The 23,563-nt window shown below is 36.0% G+C and overlaps 1 protein-coding gene across 1 annotated transcript in view; it reads left to right on the forward strand.

Moving 5' to 3' along the window:
- Positions 1-23,563, forward strand: part of LOC129279243 (centromere protein I-like) — a 35,105-nt gene extending 11,542 nt beyond the window's left edge. Inside the window, exons 8-17 of the mRNA XM_064111198.1 lie at positions 855-1,001; positions 4,607-4,727; positions 5,966-6,045; positions 6,674-6,791; positions 12,230-12,446; positions 14,843-14,996; positions 17,068-17,192; positions 17,564-17,618; positions 17,856-18,065; positions 19,942-23,563. Coding sequence (XP_063967268.1) covers positions 855-1,001; positions 4,607-4,727; positions 5,966-6,045; positions 6,674-6,791; positions 12,230-12,446; positions 14,843-14,996; positions 17,068-17,192; positions 17,564-17,618; positions 17,856-18,065; positions 19,942-20,127 — 1,413 coding nt within the window. The 3' untranslated portion in view covers positions 20,128-23,563. The remainder of the gene's footprint in view (positions 1-854; positions 1,002-4,606; positions 4,728-5,965; positions 6,046-6,673; positions 6,792-12,229; positions 12,447-14,842; positions 14,997-17,067; positions 17,193-17,563; positions 17,619-17,855; positions 18,066-19,941) is intronic.

Below are 23,563 nucleotides of genomic sequence, written 5' to 3' on the forward strand. Positions count from 1 at the left end.
ATGCACAGACATGCCAACCGTTCCCTTTTTAGAGTATTTGCTCCTCTTTTTGGCTATGAATACGCCAATAATTTTTAGTATGATTTGTTACTTTTTTTTTAAATTTCCGATCATGGAGTATGTATTTTACACAGCCCTCGACACTAGCGACGGTCCCAGACCAGTAAAAATCTCTGTCGGGCCAGTAACTTGTTGCGTGAAAAAAACAAGTAAATTCTTGCCTACGAGCGCATGTTTAAAATGGTGAATTATCAAGTTTTCAAGCAGAGTCATTTCACACGTTTTTTCACCGATCTCACTACAACAGGCTGGCGATTGTTACGTTGAGACACATTTTAAAAAATACTCTGGTTTGTCAAAAAATAACTTTTTTTTCCTTATAAGAATACTTTTTTTGTAGAAGGTTGGCAGGCCTGAATGCACTGGTTGTGTGGTATGTTTGGAATTTTTCTCACAACTATTACATCATATTAAAAGCTATGTTCTTGTAGTGCAGGTGCAGTTAAGTAAAAACTTTCTTGTGTGTGGTGTTTTACTTCTGCATCCCACTCAAGAAGGCCTTGAAGGCATCAACAGAGGGGTAAAGGGCTGGATCCTGTTGGAGGTTGTTCCAGTCCTTACAGGTTCTTGGGACGAAAAAAGAACATAGGGCCGACTGCTGCTGTAGGGTGTCCTAAATCCGTATCCCCTAGTTGTTGATAGTTAACTCAGTAAATGCTGCCAGGTTACAATGTTCAAGTGGATATGATACAGTACAATTACAGTATCTGTACTGTTTTCTGAAATAAGATTTTATTTGATTTTAATTCATTATGCTAATTTATTGATGAGAGATCATTATACTTTACTCTCAGGTGCGGAAGAGAAGGAAGCTGAACCCTGTACCCGACCTGCGCTCTGCTTACACGACCCTTGACCCCAGGGCAGAGGTCATGACCAAAGTACCCTTGGAGCAGGTCAAGTCTTTTGAAGAATTTCTAGACAACTTTGATCATCTTGAGGTGAGGGACACATGCTTATCTCTTTTGTCTATATATTCTGGGGGGTGTTTCACAAAGATTTAAAGGAGAATGAAACCCTTGGAGCAAGTTAGCTTTTGTGAAAGCAGAAAAATCAAAGAATAAGATCAACAAAAGTTTGAGTAAAATAGGACTAGCAATAGAAGAGTTATGAGCATTTGAATGTCGAGATCACTAATGCTATGGAGATCCTCCCATTGGCAATGCGACCAAGATCTATGATGTCACAGATGAACAACTCTCCCCTTTTGGACACTGAAAATATACCCCAAAACATCTCTTTTTGCTCATTCTAATCATATGACAAACGATTCATCAATGATATAATGTTGTGAAACCTATGTACTTGTCCTCTCATATAAAGAGAACACCTCACCTTGTGATAGACTCTATAAAAGTGAGAATATAAGTGAAATAAGTACTAAAGTAATGAGGGAGTTGTACGTGTGTGACATCACAGATCTTGGTCGCATTGCCAATGGGAAGATCTACATGGCATTAGTGATCTCAATATTCAAATGCTCATAACTTTCTTATTATTCATTCAATCTTCCTCAAACTTTCAACAATATGTTTCTTTGATTTTTCTCTTTGATATGGATTCAGCTGGTTTCAAGGGTTTCATTCTCCTTTAAGTATCACTTAAAGGGATGGTCCAGGCTGGAAATATTTATATCTCAATAAATAGAGTAAAATTCACAAAGCAAAATGCTGAAATATTGATCAAAATCGGATATCAAATAACAAAGTTATTGAATTTTAAAGATTTGCATTATTCTGGTGAAACACTTCTGGGCATGTCTCTATGAATATTCATTAGGTGGGCTGATGATGTCATATCTCCACTTGTTCTTTTGTATTTTATTATATGACATTAGGTTTATTCAAAAATTTTCTACCAAGAACTAAAACAATTGGATTGACAACTGACTAAGTGCATTAGTCTTTTATTGCCGCAACTTATTTCTTTATAATCGAGACACATCATTTACACATGTATGAAAAAATGAAACATTTATGATTTCATGTAATAACATAAAAAAGGGAAAATGGGGATGTGACATCATCAGCCTAACTATGAATATTCATGACGATGTGCATATAACTGTTTTCACAAAATATTGATAAACTTTAAAACTCAATAACGTTATTTGTTATCCAATTTTAATGAAATTTTCAGCATTTTGCTCTGTGAATTTTATTCTATTTATTTAGATATGAATATTTTCAGCCAGGACCATCCAATTAAGTTGCACTTAAAAACAGACGCGTACATGATATGCAACGAGCGATCTTATTGATAGATACGTAGTAGTGCTTGTCCTTGTGACACAATCTGACCAGTGTGGTCAAGCCTTTCATACCGTACGCAACTCTGTATTTAAGTGTGACTCTAAGTCATACTTAAATCTTTGTGAAACACCCCCTGGTCAGTGTTCTAGCCAGAGACTTTTGATTGGTGGTCACAATTTCACAGCAAAACAAAGTTTTTGTAGGCTGAGTTAGTGGTCTTAAAGCCAAAGTGAATTAACATCATGTAATGGCACCCTTACATTAGCAGATCTGTGAAAATTAGTTTAATGTTTATCAATGATAAGATTCAAAGTAAATTATGCAAATAGAACAAGTTTAAAGGTGGAATTAACGCAAGTTAAATTTCTTCTTTGCAAGGATGCACTTTTGATGCACTTTCATTTGAAATTAGTGGTTGTCGGACATTGTGTTTTTCATGGTGATTGGTGGTCAGAAATCTTCTGTGTTATTTGGGCTGACCACTTAATCTGATATTTATGACAATGGTGAATACTCTCTCTTTTATAACATAAACATGGTGGTTGTTGATATTCTAATTCAGTCAAGATCAATATTCAATTCCAATAAAACATACAAGTATCATACAATTGTGACAGAAATTTTGTAAATTTGAGCAATTAACAATGTAAGTATACCATTACAATAATTATGATACAAAATAAAAGATACAAGATAGGAAAGAACAACTCAGTATTGGAATTGGGCAGTCATAAAATCCAAGATTGGCTGTCAAAATAACCACCCTTGATTAACAAAATATATTCCATTTTACCTTAAAGGGGAATCCAGCCTTGGCCATAAAATGTTGTGTTGGGAAGAAGAAAAAAAATTAAACAGAATGGTGAGAGTTTGAAAGAAATTGGACAAGCAATAAGAAAGTTATAGCTGCTTTAAAATTGAGATCACTAATACTATGTAGATTTCAAATTGGCAACTGGGTAAGTAAATTATGACAAGGGGCAAGGACAACGTTCCCATAGGCCATGTACTTTATTATCAGGGATTTGTGATTTTCTCCTAAGTACCCATTCCCCTGGGGCAGTAATCTAAATATAACCCAGGTAGTATATTGTTTTATGTCCTCATGAAAGAAAAATATAATTTGAAATAAAACTTTTGGGAAAAATGACATTTAAGCCATAATATGTATTAGAGTACATGGAAGAGTAGTCCTTGCCTTACATCACTATGACATCCCATATGCGGCCAATTTGAAGTATCCATGGGTATAGTGATTACCAATATCGTGTTGCTTGTCCAATATTGTTCAAACTTTCACCTATCAACTTGTCTGATTTTTCTTTTCCTTATAAAAACAAGTTTTTATTTGGGTTGGATTCCCCTTTAAAATATAGAAGTGTAAATTTTCATTCTCACACTGATCATAATCTCAATGCAAACTCTCAGTAAAGATTTTTCTCTCATGATCAAACAGAAAAAAATTATGAATGATCAAATCAGATACTAAATAGAATATTCAGCACAATTGCTAACAAAACAACTAGTTACTATGGTAACCACCAAATCATGGGCGTTGCCATCTTGAATTTATCTATTTACAATACCAGACGGTCCTACAATGTACTGATAATCAATAGTGAACCATTGGAAGGTTTTGGCAGTTACATTTTCTTGTACAGGACTTATGTTTAAAATTAATTCCATGTATGTGGTAAATCTAACCTATCCCTTATGAAAAATTATCAGAAATATAAGGAACTACATCAGTTACAAAGATGAGTATCTGATTCTGTGAAGAGGATCATCACACGTCCATGGTGGAGTTGGAAGTGGATGGAACGATGTTGTCATGATCAGGGGCCCGTTTCGTAAAGGACTTACAACTGTTGTAACTTTGCCATTATGGCAACCTCCATGGTAACCTTGATTTTGCCATTCTTCATCGTTGGTTGTGGTGTTGCCTCTTTCAAATATTGCTGATGGTACTAACTTAGCGATCGGATATTGATTCGCGAAATGGGCTGGTTTTACTTAATTGAAGGAGTGCAGTTATCTGGGAAATCTATTTGTGATTCTGACTGTCTCCTCTATCTATCTATCTATCTATCTGTCTGTCTGTCTGTCTGTCTGTCTGTCTGTCTGTCTGTCTGTCTGTCTGTCTGTCTGTCTGTCTGTCCGTCCGTCCGTCTGTCCGTCCGTCCGTCCATCCATCCATTTCTCTTTCTTGATTAATCTACTATAAAAGTAATGCCACGTTTCTTAGACATGCGGATGGTATCAATAACTTAGTGGATCTCTAATCTTTGACCCAGCTCCCAAGCCAGGCTGCAGCTGTGTTAAGGTCGCCAGTCTTACAATATCTTCTTTCTTGTCGAAGGGATCAAGCCACTACCCAAAGACTCAATTTCTGGCTCTCTCAGAAGTTACAAACAGGTACATATAATAACTCTTGAAATATTTGCTTTGTATTGCATGTTAGATAATTGTTACACGGGACACAGACAATATATGTTGTAAGTATATTTTTGAAATATATTATCCAGCATAATTTATATTTTTATTGAAGAAGGACTTTTTTAGAGTCACCATATTGGCTAAAGAAGAATTCTCAAAGGCATCAATAATTATGTGGGATTAAATCAGAAGATTAAAACTGTTTTTGATGAAGAGTATTAATATAACGTGATTAATACCTTATTGATTTGTACTACACTGAAGTTTACTGCTCAAGAAAATTTTCAGATGCGAATATCTTTGCTTTGATTTGTACTAGACTTAAGTTTATTACTCAAGGTGATTTTCAGATCTTTTTGCCTTTCATCCTTATTTTTATCTCTTGCAATCAATCATTCAAAAATTATATATTAAAGGTCAAGTCCACCCCAGGAAAATGCTGACTTGAATAAATAGAGAAAAATCAAACTAGCATAGTGCTGAAAATTTCATCAAAATCGGATGTAAAATAAGAAAGTTATGACATTTTAAAGTTTCGCTTATTTTTCACAAAACAGTGATATGCACAACTAGGTGAGTCAGTCGATGATGTCCATCAGTCACTATTTCTTTTGTTTTTTATTGTTTGAATTATACAATATTTCATTTTTTATAGATTTGACAATAAGGACCAACTTGACTGAACCATATAGTATTAAACAATGCTAATTCCACATGTTCAGGGGGAATTAATCGTTATATCACTTGACAATGAGGAGAAAATTAGAATATTTCATATAAAATGCAAAAGAAATAGTGAGTGGATGACGTCATAGTCTCCTCACTTGCATACCAGCCAGAATGTGCATATAACTGTTTTGTGAAATTAAGGGAAACTTTCAAATGTCATAACTTTCTTATTTTATATCCGATTTTGATGAAATTTTCAGTGTTATGCTTGTTGGATTTTTCTCTTTTTATTCAAATCAACTTTTTGTTGGGGTGGACTTGTCCTTTAAGCTATGGAATACAGAATCTGAACTTTTAGGTAACTTGATGTACATGTATGTCAAATGAAATTTCAATGTATTCAAACCAATCAATCAGGTGGTACATTACAATTTTTTACATAAAGAAATATAATATGACAAGTTTGAGCTGAGAATAGCTTATAGAATATATTTAATTTGGCAAAGAATAGCATGTTTTTTTATGTTTTTTTTTTAATTTTCCCATAGAACTTCTGGATTCTGGAGGTTGCAATGAGAGAACAGAGCAGCTCCTCCAGCTCCTCATCAATTTCATGGATTTTATTCAGGTATCATAATTCATTTATGACCCCCCCAAAGAAATAATGATATTGTATTTATTGACTGTGTCATTACATCAATCATTACTTCAGACTGAAAATGGAACATGATATGATGTGAACAGACAAGGTATAAAAATCAGACAAAAAAAACCATACTTTTTTGTCGCAATCGCACAAGGAATAAAATAGTAAGGGCATTTTACAGTTTGCCTTATTTAGGTAAAATGTATATCGCAGATGCATATCTTCATGTACTGTATAAAATGCTCTGTAAATTAACTTCTCATTTATTAGGTGCTGAAGACGTTGCCGAATAGTCTTGTTTAATCACAGTCATAGAATATATGATTTGAATTTTTAAGCTGAATCTGACACAGTACACCGAAGTTGGTTTCAAGAAGGGGCTGATAACTGGAGCAGCCTTTATTGACCTCTGTAGCTTATGACACGGTAAATCATCGGTTACTTACGAAAAAAGTCTTCGAGATGCAAAGAAATTGCAGGTGCAAAGCATACACTTATTCATGAATGAATATTGTTGACCTTGACTTTTCATAGCATGGCATCGAGTTGGAGATATCATGCTTTGATAAAATAGCCCCCTGATTATCTCACTTGTCTGTTGTTCCTCTAGGAGAGTGTCCCAGTTTGTGAACAGTTCTTGACAAGGTATCTACTGACTTGGAATGGTCAAGATTACAGGCCTTACATTCTCAAGATGATCAGCAGATTTAGGATATATCCTTTCCACGGTAAGCTGTTTATCAGGATATGAATATGAGAATTTGTTAGTGTGGGTGAGTCATAGGGGGTGTTGCAAGAAAATATTTGCGATCAATTGCAAATATTCTGTTGCAATTTTACAACTGATAGATCAACGTTAGCTGTAGCAAATCAGATTTAACTTCTTGTTTCAAGGAGCAAATTAGCAATCAATCACTAATTTGCACTTAACTGCAAGACATATTGATTTAGGAACCAAAAATTGACTTGCAATTGATCGCAAGTTTCTTGCAACACCCCAATAAACTTGTATTCTGAAGTCAGGTTTCACTTAGACCATGGTCTAAATCTGTGTTAAAATTATGGAAAGCCAAAAATGTCAAAATATTACTGACTTTGCATGTTTCTTACAGTTACTGTGCTCTTTCCTAACTCGCGAATTGTAAAGAAAGGTATCCTATTTATCCTTGAGAGAAAAATGAGCTGTACATTGAAAGTCTACTGTTATAGATTCACGCCACTTTTGGCTCTCCATAGTTAAAGGTCCTATGACACAAAGGCCATCTTATTCTAGATACATATCTATTATTAGGTAGTTTTACTTGAAAAATACGAATATGCCATCGGTTTCTGTGTACTACGAACCGGTGTTGAGTTATTCCATGGAAATGAACTTCAACGGGAACGCCCACTAAAATTTTCGAAAAAGTCGGCCGATCGATCTGTCAATCATTGTGACGTCATCGAAGGAAGGCTTTCTCAGCTGTGCAGCCGGACCCCTAGTTTCTCGTGTAGATGCTGTTTCGACAGAGCTCATCCTTAACAGATTTTTACGAGATTTTTATCATGGCTGCAGCATCATCATCAGCTGCGTCTGATTCTTCAGACTGTGAAGATTCAGGTTCTGAATACTATTCCAGCAATTCAATTTATTTACTTTGAATCCACACGTGCAACCACAGTAGGAACTTCACGCTCCAAACGTCAAAAACACTCAGCAGCTTCCTTCCCTGACGTCAATAAATGGTCACGTGATATACGAAACCTAATCGGGCTGAATTTTTGTGGGCGGAGTGAATTTAGCTCAATTTTCAATATAAAATTGCCTTTGAACCTGATGTGGGATGTTTTTCGGGTAAAATTTTGATGGAATCGTAATTAGTAACCACTAATCTAACGAATAAATCAGCATCTTTGCTGTATTTCATGGGACGTTTAAACCAAAACTTTAAACCAGAGTTTGAATTAAACCCGACTTCAGAATATGGGCCATTGAATCCTAAATAGTTTTTCTTTTAAAGACTAAACACAAATAATTTTCTAAAACCCGAGTTTAAAAGATAAAACAAATGCTTTTTAAGACCATTAAAACAATTAGAAAATTCATTTTCACAGACAGAGTACAACAATCAATATAACAAACCATGTCACAAAATAACAGTGAATTATATAGCTAAGTGAAATGTGACGTTATGCTTAGCAGGCTGTCATGCACAGTTTGTACATTTCAGTAACAAATGAAAGTAATTTTTTGAAAATAGTTGTATACAAGTATCGTTGGTATTTGACAGTAGCCCAAACAATATCCAATATTATATGCCAAAAGCAGACAATGAAATAATCCACATTTGATCAGGCCTACGTTCCATGTTCTCCAGTATATACCATGTCTTTCTTAGAATTTCAATGCCTCGTAATGGTATTCACAAAAGCTTAATATGCAACTTCTTCATTTGCCTTTAATAAGCAAAGAGTTAAGGCTTATTCTAATGGAAAATGGGAAAAGTCAAGTTGCTCTAGAGCTAACTGCGAACTTTGTGTTGCTATCTTGGTGTTGCCTCATGGGGGCGACATTGTCTACTGGTTACGACATGTCTTTCAATCAGTTTTCCTGTAGTAAGAAATATACCCACATTGTGCGGCACTCAACTCAGGTGGGTGTTTCATAAAGCTTTTAATAAGTTAAGAGTGACTTTAAGAACGACTGGTGATCTTTTCCTGTGGTAAATGGTGGTAAATGGTACATACACTGGCAATGGTTTAGTTCGTAAGAAAGGATCACCAATCGCTCTTAACCTATGAACAGCTTTATGAAATGGCCCCCAGGTGAGGTGAATGGGTAACCCGGCAGGATTGGTGATTTGAATGCAACAAGCGTCCAGTTATCAATGACCTGGTCCTTGAACCTCCAAAGCCAGGGTAATATATAGTGCGCTGTTGAATAGGCAGCTAGATAATCGCGCGCCCCATAAATGCTATATATGATTATTATTATCTTTCACTCCAGTTATCAATGACCTGGTCCTTGAACCTCCAAATCCAGGGTAATATATAGTGCGCTGTTGAATAGGCAACTAGATAATCGGGCGCCCCATAAATGCTATATATGATTATTATCTTTCTCTCCAGTTATCAATGACCTGGTCCTTGAACCGCTAAAGCCAGGGTCATATTTAGTGCGCCATTCGATAGGCAACTAGATAATCGGTGCCTCGTAAATGCTATATATGATCATTATTATCTTTCACTCCAGTTATCAATGACCTGGTCCTTGAACCTCCAAAGCCAGGGTAATATATAGTGCGCCGTTGAATAGGCAACTAGATAATCGGGCGCCCCATAAATGCTATATATGATTATTATTATCTTTCACTCCAGTTATCAATGACCTGGTCCTTGAACCTCCAAAGCCAGGGTAATATATAGTGCGCTGTTGAATAGGCAGCTAGATAATCGCGCGCCCCATAAATGCTATATATGATTATTATTATCTTTCACTCCAGTTATCAATGACCTGGTCCTTGAACCTCCAAAGCCAGGGTAATATAAAGTGCGCTGTTGATTAGGCAGCTAGATAATCGGCGCCTCATAAATGCTATATATGATCATTATTATCTTTCACTCCAGTTATCAATGACCTGGTCCTTGAACCTCCAAAGCCAGGGTAATATATAGTGCGCTGTTGAATAGGCAGTTAGATAATCGGCGCCTCATAAATGCTATATATGATTATTATTATCTTTCACTCCAGTTATCAATGACCTAGTTCTTGAACCTCCAAATCCAGGGTAATATATAGTGCGCCATTGAATAGGCAGCTAGATAATCGGCGCCCCATAAATGCTATATATGATTATTATCTTTCACTCCAGTTATCAATGACCTAGTTCTTGAACCTCCAAAGCCAGGGTAATATATAGTGCGCCATTGAATAGGCAACTAGATAATCGGCGCCCCATAAATGCTATGTGTGATTATTATCTTTCACTCCAGTTATCAATGACCTGGTCCTTGAACCTCCAAAGCCAGGGTAATATATAGTGCGCTGTTGAATAGGCAGCTAGATAATCGCGCGCCCCATAAATGCTATATATGATTATTATTATCTTTCACTCCAGTTATCAATGATCTGGTCCTTGAACCGCTAAAGCCAGGGTCATATTAAGTGCGCCATTGAATAGGCAACTAGATAATCGGCGCCCCATAAATGCTATATATGATTATTATCTTTCACTCCAGTTATCAATGACCTAGTTCTTGAACCTCCAAAGCCAGGGTAATATATAGTGCGCCATTGAATAGGCAACTAAATGCTATATATGATTATTATTATCTTTCACTCCAGTTATCAATGACCTAGTTCTTGAACCTCCAAATCCAGGGTAATATATAGTGCGCCATTGAATAGGCAGCTAGATAATCGGCGCCCCATAAATGCTATATATGATTATTATCTTTCACTCCAGTTATCAATGACCTAGTTCTTGAACCTCCAAAGCCAGGGTAATATATAGTGCGCCATTGAATAGGCAACTAGATAATCGGCGCCCCATAAATGCTATGTGTGATTATTATCTTTCACTCCAGTTATCAATGACCTGGTCCTTGAACCGCTAAAGCCAGGGTAATATATAGTGCGCCATTGAATAGGCAACTAGATGATCGGCGCCCCATAAATGCTATGTGTGATTATTATCTTTCACTCCAGTTATCAATGACCTGGTCCTTGAACCTCCAAAGCCAGGGTAATATATAGTGCGCTGTTGAATAGGCAGCTAGATAATCGCGCGCCCCATAAATGCTATATATGATTATTATTATCTTTCACTCCAGTTATCAATGACCTGGTCCTTGAACCTCCAAATCCAGGGTAATATATAGTGCGCTGTTGAATAGGCAACTAGATAATCGGGCGCCCCATAAATGCTATATATGATTATTATCTTTCTCTCCAGTTATTAATGACCTGGTCCTTGAACCGCTAAAGCCAGGGTCATATTTAGTGCGCCATTCGATAGGCAACTAGATAATCGGTGCCTCGTAAATGCTATATATGATCATTATTATCTTTCACTCCAGTTATCAATGACCTGGTCCTTGAACCTCCAAAGCCAGGGTAATATATAGTGCGCCGTTGAATAGGCAACTAGATAATCGGGCGCCCCATAAATGCTATATATGATTATTATTATCTTTCACTCCAGTTATCAATGACCTGGTCCTTGAACCTCCAAAGCCAGGGTAATATATAGTGCGCTGTTGAATAGGCAGCTAGATAATCGCGCGCCCCATAAATGCTATATATGATTATTATTATCTTTCACTCCAGTTATCAATGACCTGGTCCTTGAACCTCCAAAGCCAGGGTAATATAAAGTGCGCTGTTGAATAGGCAGCTAGATAATCAGCGCCTCATAAATGCTATATATGATCATTATTATCTTTCACTCCAGTTATCAATGACCTGGTCCTTGAACCTCCAAAGCCAGGGTAATATATAGTGCGCTGTTGAATAGGCAGCTAGATAATCGGCGCCTCATAAATGCTATATATGATTATTATTATCTTTCACTCCAGTTATCAATGACCTAGTTCTTGAACCTCCAAATCCAGGGTAATATATAGTGCGCCATTGAATAGGCAGCTAGATAATCGGCGCCCCATAAATGCTATATATGATTATTATCTTTCACTCCAGTTATCAATGACCTAGTTCTTGAACCTCCAAAGCCAGGGTAATATATAGTGCGCCATTGAATAGGCAACTAGATAATCGGCGCCCCATAAATGCTATGTGTGATTATTATCTTTCACTCCAGTTATCAATGACCTGGTCCTTGAACCGCTAAAGCCAGGGTCATATTAAGTGCGCCATTGAATAGGCAACTAGATAATCGGCGCCCCATAAATGCTATATATGATTATTATCTTTCACTCCAGTTATCAATGACCTAGTTCTTGAACCTCCAAAGCCAGGGTAATATATAGTGCGCCATTGAATAGGCAACTAGATAATCGGCGCCCCATAAATGCTATGTGTGATTATTATCTTTCACTCCAGTTATCAATGACCTGGTCCTTGAACCGCTAAAGCCAGGGTCATATTAAGTGCGCCATTGAATAGGCAACTAGGTAATCGGCGCCTCATAAATGCTGTATATTATTATGATATTATCTTTTACTCCAGTTATCAATGACCTGGTCCTTGAACCTCTCAGGACACTGTTCTTCAGTTCTTCCGTCTACTTCAAATGCCAGATCCTTCACACCTTGACAGAACTGCTGAGGAATTATGTAACCCATGAGATGAGCCGATACCAGGAGACGGCACAGAGACAGAAGGTCCAGGAGACGGAGAAGGTCTTGTTGGACGATGAAGTAGATGCAACCTCTCTTCATTCAAGGTACGTATTTAGACTTGGAACCACAACAAAATAAGGATAAGTGGTCTTTGCTTTCAAAAATGCCAATTTCTCGTTCTTCGATGATGTACAAAATATTTGTAGATAGCAAACAATTTCCAAAATAAGTTTCCAATTTATATGAATGAACACAATGGCCCATATTCTGAAGTCGGGTTTACCTTATAAAACTCAGGTTTAAAGTTGTAGTTTAAGTATGGATAGCCAATTGGTACATAAATCACTAACAGTGGAGATACCGTATTTCAGCTCATTTGGCTCTCAAATCATTCATAATTGTCTAGGAAGTATAAAAAGATGATTGTCTTCACCATCGATGTATCAGGAAAGAGCAAGCAAACATAAGAAACATACAACTTAAATTTTTTTTGACAAATTTGGCTTCCCATAATTTCAGGACAGAGTAAGGCCATGGTTTAAGTTAAACCTGACTTCAGTATATGGGCCATAGTGAACACTGAATAGCATGAATAAAATTTGATTTGCAGATTTTCCACTGATGCTAAAACTGCAATGAAGGAGCCCATATTCTGAACTCTAGTTCATGGTCTTAGTCTGGACTTAAATTTTGGGAGGACTGTTAACAAATATTGCATTTGTATATATATGATGTTCTATGTAATTTGATATAATGATGTATTTTGAAGTGCTGAATAAATGATAAAAAGATAAAGAAATGAACCTCCAAATGTCAGATATTTTGTTACCATTAAAGGGGAATCCAACCCAAATAAAAACTTGTTTTTATAAGGAAAAGAAAAATCAGACAAGTTGATAGGTGAAAGTTTGAACAATATTGGACAAACAATAAGAAAGTTATGAATTTTTAAAAGTTATAAATATTGGTAATCACTATACCAATGGAGACTTCAAATTGGCCGCATATGGGAAGTCATAGTGATGTAAGGCAAGGACTACTCTTCCATGTACTCCAATACATATTATGGCTAAAATGTCATTTTCCCCAAAAGTTTTATTTCAAATTATATTTTTCTTTCATGAGGACATAAAACAATATACTACCTGGGTTATATTTAGATTACTGCCCCAGGGGAATGGGTACTTAGGAGAAAACCACAAATCCCTGATAATAAAGTACATGGCCTATGGGAAAGTTGTCCTTGCCCCTTGTCATAATTTACTCACTCAGTTGCCAATTTGAAATCTACATAGTATTAGTGATCTGTATTTTAAAGCAGCTATAACTTTCTTATTGCTTGTCCGATTTCTTTCAAACTTTCACCATTCTGTTTAATTTATTTTTCTCCTTCCCAACACAACATTTTATAGCCAAGGCTGGATTCCCCTTTAATGTTTCTTGTGAGTTTACTGGGATCTTCCTGTGAATCAATAATGAAGAAAACTATTGTATTTATCATTTTAAAATGGTTTGTAATGCTTTGAGTGGAGAATGTGATGATACTTTGTGATTGTCTAGGTATAGTATTATATGTGGTTACCCATAGATAACCACAACTTTAGACCATGTTTTAAAGGTCAAGTCCACCCCAGAAAAATGTCAATTTGAATCAATATCGAAAAATCTAACAAGCACAATGCTGAAAATTTCATCAAAATTGGATGTAAAATGAGAGTTACGACCTTTAAGTTTCGCTTATTTTTCTCAAAACAGAACTATGCATAACTCAGTAATATGCAAATGAGAGAGTCGATGATGTCCATCACTCACTATTTCTTTTGTTTTTTTATTGTTTGAAGTACACAATATTTCATGTTTTACAGAATTGACAATAATGTAAAACTTGACTGATCTACATAATGTTAAACGATTTCAAATATTCAAATGAAACATTTATTTTCTTCCATTTCATTACATATTTTTCTTGTAAACATAAATTCATACATAAATCAATTTGTTAAGATTTTAAGATTGTTAAGATGTTAATTCCATATGTTCAGGGAGGAATAAAACTAGATTTCACATGACAAGGGGGAAAAAATCAGAATATTTGATATTTCATATAATACAATACAATAGTGAGTGTGTGATGTCATCAGTCCACTCATTTCAAAACCGACCAGGATGTGCATATAACTGTTGGGTGAAATTAAGCGAAATTTCGAAATGACATAACTTTTATTTTACATCCGATTTTGATGAAATTTTCAGTGTTATGCTGTTGAATTTTTCTCTTTTTATTCAAATCAAATTTTTGTTGGGGTGGACTTGTCCTTTAATAAGTTAAAATCGGAATTCAGAATACAGGTCAATGTCATTAACAGATTTGAGACTGAGAATGTTTTCACTATAACACATGTTTTCTATAAACACCAGCCCACATAAATGAAGGTTCAGTCTACAATTGGTTTAATAAAACAAGACTAATATTGGCTATGTAACCTTTTAATCCATGTAGTTCATCTGTGTTCTCTGTTCGAGTGGCGTATTTTGACCCAGTTATCACGGTGAAGAAGCTCGTAGAGTTTGTCGATGGACTCTGCTCTGTAGCCCTTCAGATTCATCACCATCATTCTCTTCTATTACATCATACTCTCACCTTCTTTGAACTAGTGAGTATTAAACAGAAATGCCAGTAGTGGTAATAATCTTAAACTGAGTTCCAAAAATTAGTATGTTTTCCTCTGTTTTTTTTGTCTCGCTTGCACAGTAGAGCAAGACTATAGGCGCCACTTTTCCAAAGTCGGTGGCGGCGTCGTCAGCATTGAAATCTTGACCAAGGTTAAGTTTTTGAAATGTCATCATAACTCAGAAAGTGTATGGACCTAGTTCATAAAACTTAGATATAAGGGTAATCAAGTATTACTGAACATTTTGCTTGAGTTTCAGGTCACATGATTAAGGTCAAAGGTCATTTAGGTCAATGAACTTCGACCATGTTGGGGGAATCAATATCGAAATCTTAACCAAGGTTAAGTGTTTGAAATGTCATCATAACTTAGAAAATATATGGACCTAGTTCATGAAACTTAGATATAAGGGTAATAGTGTATCACTGAAGATCCTGCCTGTGTTTCAGGTCACATGACCAAGGTCAAAGGTCACTTAGGGTAAACAAACTTTGGCCATGTTGGTGGTATTTGTGGAATTGTCATCATAACTTTGAAATTTTATGGATCTAGTTCATGACACTTAGACATAAGAGCAATCAAGTATTCCTGAACATCCTGTGCGTATTTCAGGTCACATGACCAAGGTCAAAGGTCATTTAAGGTCAATGACGTTGATAATGTTGGGGGTATCTGTGGAATTGTCAGTTTATAGATATAGTTCACGAAACCTGGAAATAAGAGTAAGCGTGTATCCCTGGACATCCTGTGCGCGTTTCAGGTCACATGACCAAGATCAAAGGTCATTTAACCCTAAGAAGACGGGGGGGGGGGCTGATTCAGCCCCCCCCCCCTCGACATTTTTCGCAATAAATCCGCCGTTTGAAATTGTTTGACCGCGTCGCTCGCTGACTTTTTACTTTCAAGTCTCGCGCAACTTTTGAGACCATAATTATGACCCCCGGTTACGCGGTTCCGAAATTACGCAACATTTTGGAAGTGCATGCAGACCCAAAATTACTCAAAAACTTGAATTTGTGTACAAATCCAATGCAAATAGTGTTATTAGCCAAAATTTATAAATGTATCATTATTTTTCCTTTTACTGCTTAAAATCAATTAATTTTATCGTTTTATGGTCAAATTAAAGTCCCCGACAATTTCCATTGAAAAAACAATAAAAAACAAAAAGTCGAAAAACAAAGAAATACATAAGAAATTTAGAAAACAATAGAATACATAAGAAAAAACATGTGATGTTGACATTTTTTTTAAAGTAAATTTGATCAGATGCCTATCTAGAGTTTGTGAAACAAAAATTAGCATTTTAGGGGCATTATTTTATTAATTAGAGCAAACTTATGATTTTACGCATAAATTAGCATAATTAATGAGCAATGAGATTTTTCGCAGAATTTGATATTGTAGTTTTGTAGATAATGCCATGGGTAAGGCGCGTGCCAATTTTCGTCGCGATCGCGCGATCGACGGCCGAGATCATAAGGGGGGGCTGATTCAGCCCCCCCCCCCAGTCTTCTTAGGCGTCGAAATAGCCCAGTCTATTTAGGGTTAAAGCAATTGTTTTTTTTTTTTTTTTTTTTGGGGGGGGCAAATTTATTGCAGGACTATTTTCATGAATATGGTGAGATCGTTTTATACACACAATCTTGTTTTGAAGCATTTGCAGTGGGTCTGACATGCAGGTACAAAATGTTGCATGTTTTAAGATTAAAATGTAAATCAACATACCTTCTCTAAGATTTAGACAATATGAGTAAGAAAGCTGTCTGTAAATTTGAACATATTGTCAAATTCTGAATGTCTCATTGTTATAGTATCTTTATGACCCCTGTGCCACAGAAATGCAAACGTTATCTCAAATTATCTCAAATTAAAGTCTTGATACCTTTGCCATTAAAACTATACTCGGGAGCATTTCATGAACAGGATTATCGGTGATTTTCACTAACTCATTCACTCTGGACCAATCATATTCAAGGAATTCAGTAGCTCATAATGCTCCCTTGTACTGTCCTTGATTGTAATTCAGTCTAAATTCTTTTTCATTTCTTAGGTGTCATCTGTCTACACGAAGCATGGTGTCGTCTTTTCCCAGATTCCATCCAAGATAATCTTCTATTGGGCCATGTTTGGTATTGACCCAACAGCATGCTCCAGAATATGCCAAATAATCTGCGAGTAAGTTTAATTTCTGCATTTTCCTTTTGAAGATTAGTGTATTCAAAATAGATATGTATAGCGATGCTGCCAACTACTACTTATTCTAGTATTTAGTACTGAAAAATGAGAATACTGAAAATTTCATACAAAATACTGCTTTGTTAAGTTTCAGTTTTATGTGTTGTCCTATGTTATTTCTTGGAAAATACTTATTTCCTCACCAAAATACTGGTTTCAGTTTTTAAAATACTGAAATGTTCTTTTACAGGGTGGCTTACCGAGAAAGTAAATTTTGCATGGAAAACAAAGTTCCACGTTTCCAATGTACTGGCAATTCAAAGATTTTTATAGATTTGTTTTGTCTTATTTTTTTATATTTCTTTATCTAGTTACAAGGCAGTATTCACTGCATTGCATGCAGATGATGATGTCCATCAGCAGTGGGTAAGCGCACGAAGACTTCTTTGAAATTCTCTGTGTAATGTCCTAAATTGTAGGTCTTCTTTCAATAGCTTTGATGTAAAATTAAAAGCCCTTTCAAGCTACTGAAATGGTGCTATTTGACTTTTCGAATAAATTCCTCTGCAACTAAAGCTTGCCTCAAACTACGTAATCCGCTGTGATCCGATTTTGGAACTAAAATGCAAAAGTCTGCATTTCATATTTCATATTTCCTCATAGGGCGAGATTAAGAAGGGCATCAACGAATTGAACAGCATCATCCTCACGCTCTGTAACTGTTTATGGAGGACCAAGGCCTTTGAAACCAACACGGATCATGGCGTTACCATGGAGACCATAGAAGCCACTGGGTTACCCTATCCCAATAAGATATTCTCCATGCAAGGCAGCTTGGCCCTGGTGTGCTTCTGTAAGAAGTTTTTTGAGGAGGTGAGTCAGCTGACCTGGAAAGAGATTCACAATGAAGTGTTTCATGAAACAAAAAGTGATTTTCACAGTTGAAGGATTTGTTGTGAGCCAATCAGGAGCAAGGGTTGTGGTAGCTTTTTTATTTATTTTTTATTTGTTTGTCTTATTTACCCAGGGTAGCCTGTTCTGTGATTGAAATTCTGTTCTCAATCAGGGCCCTGCACAAATACATAAAGACATAGAACAAACATAATACAGTATATAAAAGAGCATGTGAAAAAGACATCATTACATTACAATAGATTACAATATAATTGCAATAGAGTGAAATAGTATGAGTAAATTGATAAAAAGAACAGTAAGAAATCATGAAAACAAAATAGAAATGTAAATTATTTATATTTAATTGAGTGATGATGCAGGAGGAATTTAGAATTGATATATTAAACAAGAACTGAATTGAAAGATCCTCTATACTTATTTTATCCATAAATCATTATTTGCTTGTACGTGAAAACAAGATATAGAATTATAATAGATAGTGGATGTTATTCATTATTCATTGGACTTGATATTAATATTCTAGTTAATACGTAACAATTATGTTCATTTATTTTACCTCTATCTTAACTAAACATAATAAATAGCATATAACAGTAGTCATTGAAAACCACTGACCGTTTATTTGATAGAATATTCTCATGGCTATGGTAGTGATGGTAGTGGTAATGGTAGTGGTAGTGGTAATGGTAGTGGTAATGGTAGTGGTCATAATAGTAGTAATGGTAGTGGTAGTGGTAATGGTAGTGGTCATAATAGTAGTAATGGTAGTGGTAGTGGTAATGGTAGTGGTCATAATAGTAGTAATGGTAGTGGTAGTGGTAATGGTAGTGGTCATAATAGTAGTAATGATAGTGGTAGTGGTCATAATAGTAGTAATGGTAAAGGTAGTGGTAATGGTAGTGGTCATAATAGTAGTAATGGTAGTGGTAGTGGTAATGGTAGTGGTAATAAAAGTGGTAATGGTAGTGGTAGTGGTCATAATAATGGTAATGGTAAAGGAAGTGGTAATGGTAGTGGTCATAATAGTGGTAATGGTATTGGTAGTGGTCATAATAGTGGTAATGGTAGTGGTAATGGTAATGGTCATAATAGTGGCAATGGTAAAGGTAGTGGTCATAATATTGGTAATGGTATAGGTAGTGGTAATGGTAATGGTAGTGGTCATAATAGTGGTAATGGTAGTGGTAATGGTAATGGTAGTGGTCATAATAGTGGTAATAGTAAATGTAATGGTAATGGTAGAGGTAATGGTAAAGGTAGTGGTAATGGTAAAGGTAGTGGGAATGGTAATGGTAATGGTAGTGGTAATGGTAGTAGTAATGGTAGTGGTAATGGTAGTAGTAATGGTAGTGGTAATGGTAATAGTGGTCATAGTAGTGGTAATGGTAAAGGTAGTGGTAATGGTAAAGATAGTGGTAATGTTAGTGGTGTGGTTACAGTGGAAGCCTTGGTAGAAGAGATGGAATTGGTGGTACATGTTTAAATATTGATCACGTTGCTGGTTTTGACATAACTATTAATAATACTGTGGTAATAATAGGGTTTAGAATTATTGCAATTGCAATTACAAGAATATGTAATATTGGGGTGATGATGACTGTGCTAGTGATGGTGTTGAATGATGACAGTGGTGTTGCTGGATGGTAGATGGTGGTAGTGGTGGTGGTCGTGGGATGCGGAAAAAAACACTGGCACTCCACAATGTCCAACTGAACTATTTAAGGGGATGATGTGCATAAATTTTTGTGTAATCAGTGTAATTCTTAAAAAGTATTTAGATATTTTTGTTTTATAGATGTATAAATTCTCATGTTCTATTTCCCTTCTCTTGCAGACTCAACCAGAAGGTAAGAAGGTAGACCCTAAGATGATCAAGAGTGCTCACAAATCAGTCTACATGGAATTCTTACAAAGAGAGAGGATGGATGGGATTGTCAACTTCATCCAGACGTTCATCCGACGGACAGGAGGAAGTCAGACAACAATCAGTAATCTTGATCAATCTAGCATGCAAGGTTAACGAGAACTTAAGAAGAGTGGACAGTATCGAGACGTTCCTCTGACGGACAGGAGGAAGTCAGACAACAATCAGTAATCTTGATCAATCTAGCATGCAAGGTTAACGAGAACTTAAGAAGAGTGGACAGTATCGAGACGTTCCTCTGACGGACAGGAGGACGTCAGACCACATTCAGTAAACTTGATCAATCTAGCATGCAAGGTTAACGAGAACTTAAGAAGAGTGGACAGTATCGAGACGTTCCTCTGACGGACAGGAGGAAGTCAGACAACAATCAGTAATCTTGATCAATCTAGCATGCAAGGTTAACGAGAACTTAAGAAGAGTGGACAGTATCGAGACGTTCCTCTGACGGACAGGAGGATGTCAGACCACATTCAGTAAGCTTGATCAATCTAGCATGCAAGGTTAACAAGAACTTAAGAAGAGTGGACAGTATCGTGACGTTCCTCTGACGGACAGGAGGAAGTCAGACCACATTCAGTAAACTTGATCAATCTAGCATGCAAGGTTAACAAGAACTTAAGAAGAGTGGACAGTATCGAGACGTTCCTCCGACGGACAGGAGGAAGTCAGACCACATTCAGTAAACTTGATCAATCTAGCATGCAAGGTTAACAAGAACTTAAGAAGAGTGGACAGTATCGAGACGTTCAGCCGACGGACAGTAGGAAGTCATACCACATTCAGTAATCGTGATCAATCTAGCATGCAAGGTTAACAAGAACTTAAGAAGAGTGGACAGTATCGAGACGTTCCTCCGACGGACAGGAGGAAGTCAGACCACATTCAGTAAACTTGATCAATCTAGCATGCAAGGTTAACAAGAACTTAAGAAGAGTGGACAGTATCGAGACGTTCCTCCGACGGACAGGAGGAAGTCAGACCACATTCAGTAATTGTGATCAATCGAGACGTTCATCCAACGGACTAGAGGAAGTCAGACCACATTCAGTAAACTTGATCAATGTAGCATGCAAGGTAAACAAGACCTTAAGAGGAGTGGACAGTATCAAGACATTCATCCGACGGACAGGAGGAAGTCAGACCACATTCAGTAATTTTGATCATCTAGCACGCAAGGTTAACATGAACTAAGGGAGAATGATCAAGATCATTGACTTCCTCCCAAGGATTAGAGCTTGATAGGATTGACTGAAGTGTTTGGTAATCTTGATCAAGCTTGCAAGGTTAACGAGAAATACGGAAGAGTGGACTGAATCAACTTCATCCAGAAGTTTACATGACGAATTGGAGGGACTCTGACTCTGACCTAAGTTCTTGCAATGCTCAGCTGAATGGTTCACTTGTTAAGAACTATACTATTTTATATCTATTCTTGTCATTCAACTTTTAAAAATAATTTGAGTCTTCTATCTGATTGTATACCAAATTATGCTGGATGGTATCATGAATGACATATTTGATATCTGTACAGGGATTATACAGTAAATCTAGATAGTCAATTTTGTCTTGCTTGCATAGCGCAGGGACTATACATGTAGCAACAGCTGTGTTGTCAACATTGACATTTTAACCAAAGGTTAAGATTTTGAAATGTCATCATAACTTAAAAAGAAAATGTACCTTATTTAATGAAACTTGGACATAAGCTTAATGAAGTATTGCTAAATATCCTACCTGAGTTTCATGTCACATTACCAAGGTCATTTAAGGTCAACAATCTTTGACCATGTCTGGGGTATTTGTTGAATTACCATGAACTTTGAAAGTTCATGGATCTAGTTCATGAAACATGGACATTGTCTCGCACAAGTCTTAGGTCACATGATCAAGGTCATTTAGGGTCAGTGAACATAGTATTTTACTATATCATATGAATGGTGTTTTTAGTGAATTATTAGTCAATAGTTGATTTTAAAGTCAACACTTCTGCTACATTGATTCACGTGATGCAGGCAGGACTGCAAGAGGCGTTCCACTGAATAATCAATAATGTTTCACAGCTTTTTTCTTCCAAATCTGAAACTTTTGCAACCTCTTGGTACATGAGTCTTATTTAAGTTTTGCAACATTTTGTCAGACCCGAACTAGCCCTAATACGTGATTTCATGTACAAGTCTAGATGGCAAATTCTGTTCATAGCCAAAAGTCATTTATGCATAATTTTTTTGCTTTTAGTGATTATATTATAACAATGAATTTTGTTTTGTGTATGATCAGAATGGTGTTGCTGACAATGAATTGCCATCAAAGAAACGCACAAGAAATTTAAAGAAATGAGAAATTTAAATTACATCAAGACACACAGAATATTTTATATTACCTCTTTTTTAATGTACCCTTTATAGAATTGACCGGGAGAGTCCAAGTCATATCTAGCCAAATGCTAGTTTTATTCGTAAATTAGCATAGTAAATATAGGAACAATTATATTACCGGTATATTGGATGGCTCGGAAGTTAATAAGAGAAATATTCCAAGAGTTTGGGAATATTGGCCCTAACAAGTGGAATATTTCTGATATTTCATAAAATAAAGCCATCCAATATAATTATTATCATCTATCCCAACCTGGCAACCTCCCCCCAAAAAAGAGGGAGAAATTTGATTTAACAAGTCATATCACTTATCTTTTATATGGCATCATCACTTCATATGATCAATTTAGTTCGTTGACATGCGACTTCCATGTAGTTCATTATGACGTCATTGAGCATAATTGTGATATATGCTGTGCATTGCTTTGATTATTTCACGCATTCGCGCTTGACTGTTGAATATGGTCTCGTACTCAAATCGTACGGCAAATTTTGTACAGGAGCCTATGTGATATTCTTCGGATTTCAGTCCTTTTTAGGGATACGCTCTGATAATGCACGGGCAATTGATGCAGACAAAAATACGCGTTTTTAATGTATCGCTAAAACACTCTCTATTATACATTGTAGGTGATGTAAATGCTGATTTAGAGAAAAGGGGATATTGTATTATAGTTAAAAAGTTTATTTTCTCAATTCTGTAATTAGTTGAACATACCATTTATGTGAAAAACACTCCGAGTACCTGAAAGTTTGCGATGATATGTCTGTTTTCAGAACTTGATTTCTTGTTGGTTTTTTGTGGGTGATCCATCTTGCCTTATTGTGGACATATCGAGTGTTTCATAAAGCTTTTATGAAAATATTTTTGGTGAATACTGCAGGTCACTATTTTCATTATTGTTGATTTCAGTTAAAAAGTAATAAAACTTACAGGTCTTTTTAATGAGTGTTTTGCTTAGGATATATATGTATGGGAATTCATGAGATAATTATGTTCCATATTGTACATTAGGCCTATACGATGTGATGTCAAGATATTTTATTCATTTACGTTTTTTTTTATATTATATTTCTTTGTATATTCATTGTAAGTATTGTGAATATGTATATACATCAATAAAATTAATATCTTTATTATGCTTTTTAACAGA

The sequence above is a fragment of the Lytechinus pictus genome, chromosome 16 (assembly GCF_037042905.1).
Source record: "Lytechinus pictus isolate F3 Inbred chromosome 16, Lp3.0, whole genome shotgun sequence".
In the NCBI taxonomy this organism is placed as follows: Eukaryota; Metazoa; Echinodermata; class Echinoidea; order Temnopleuroida; family Toxopneustidae; genus Lytechinus; species Lytechinus pictus.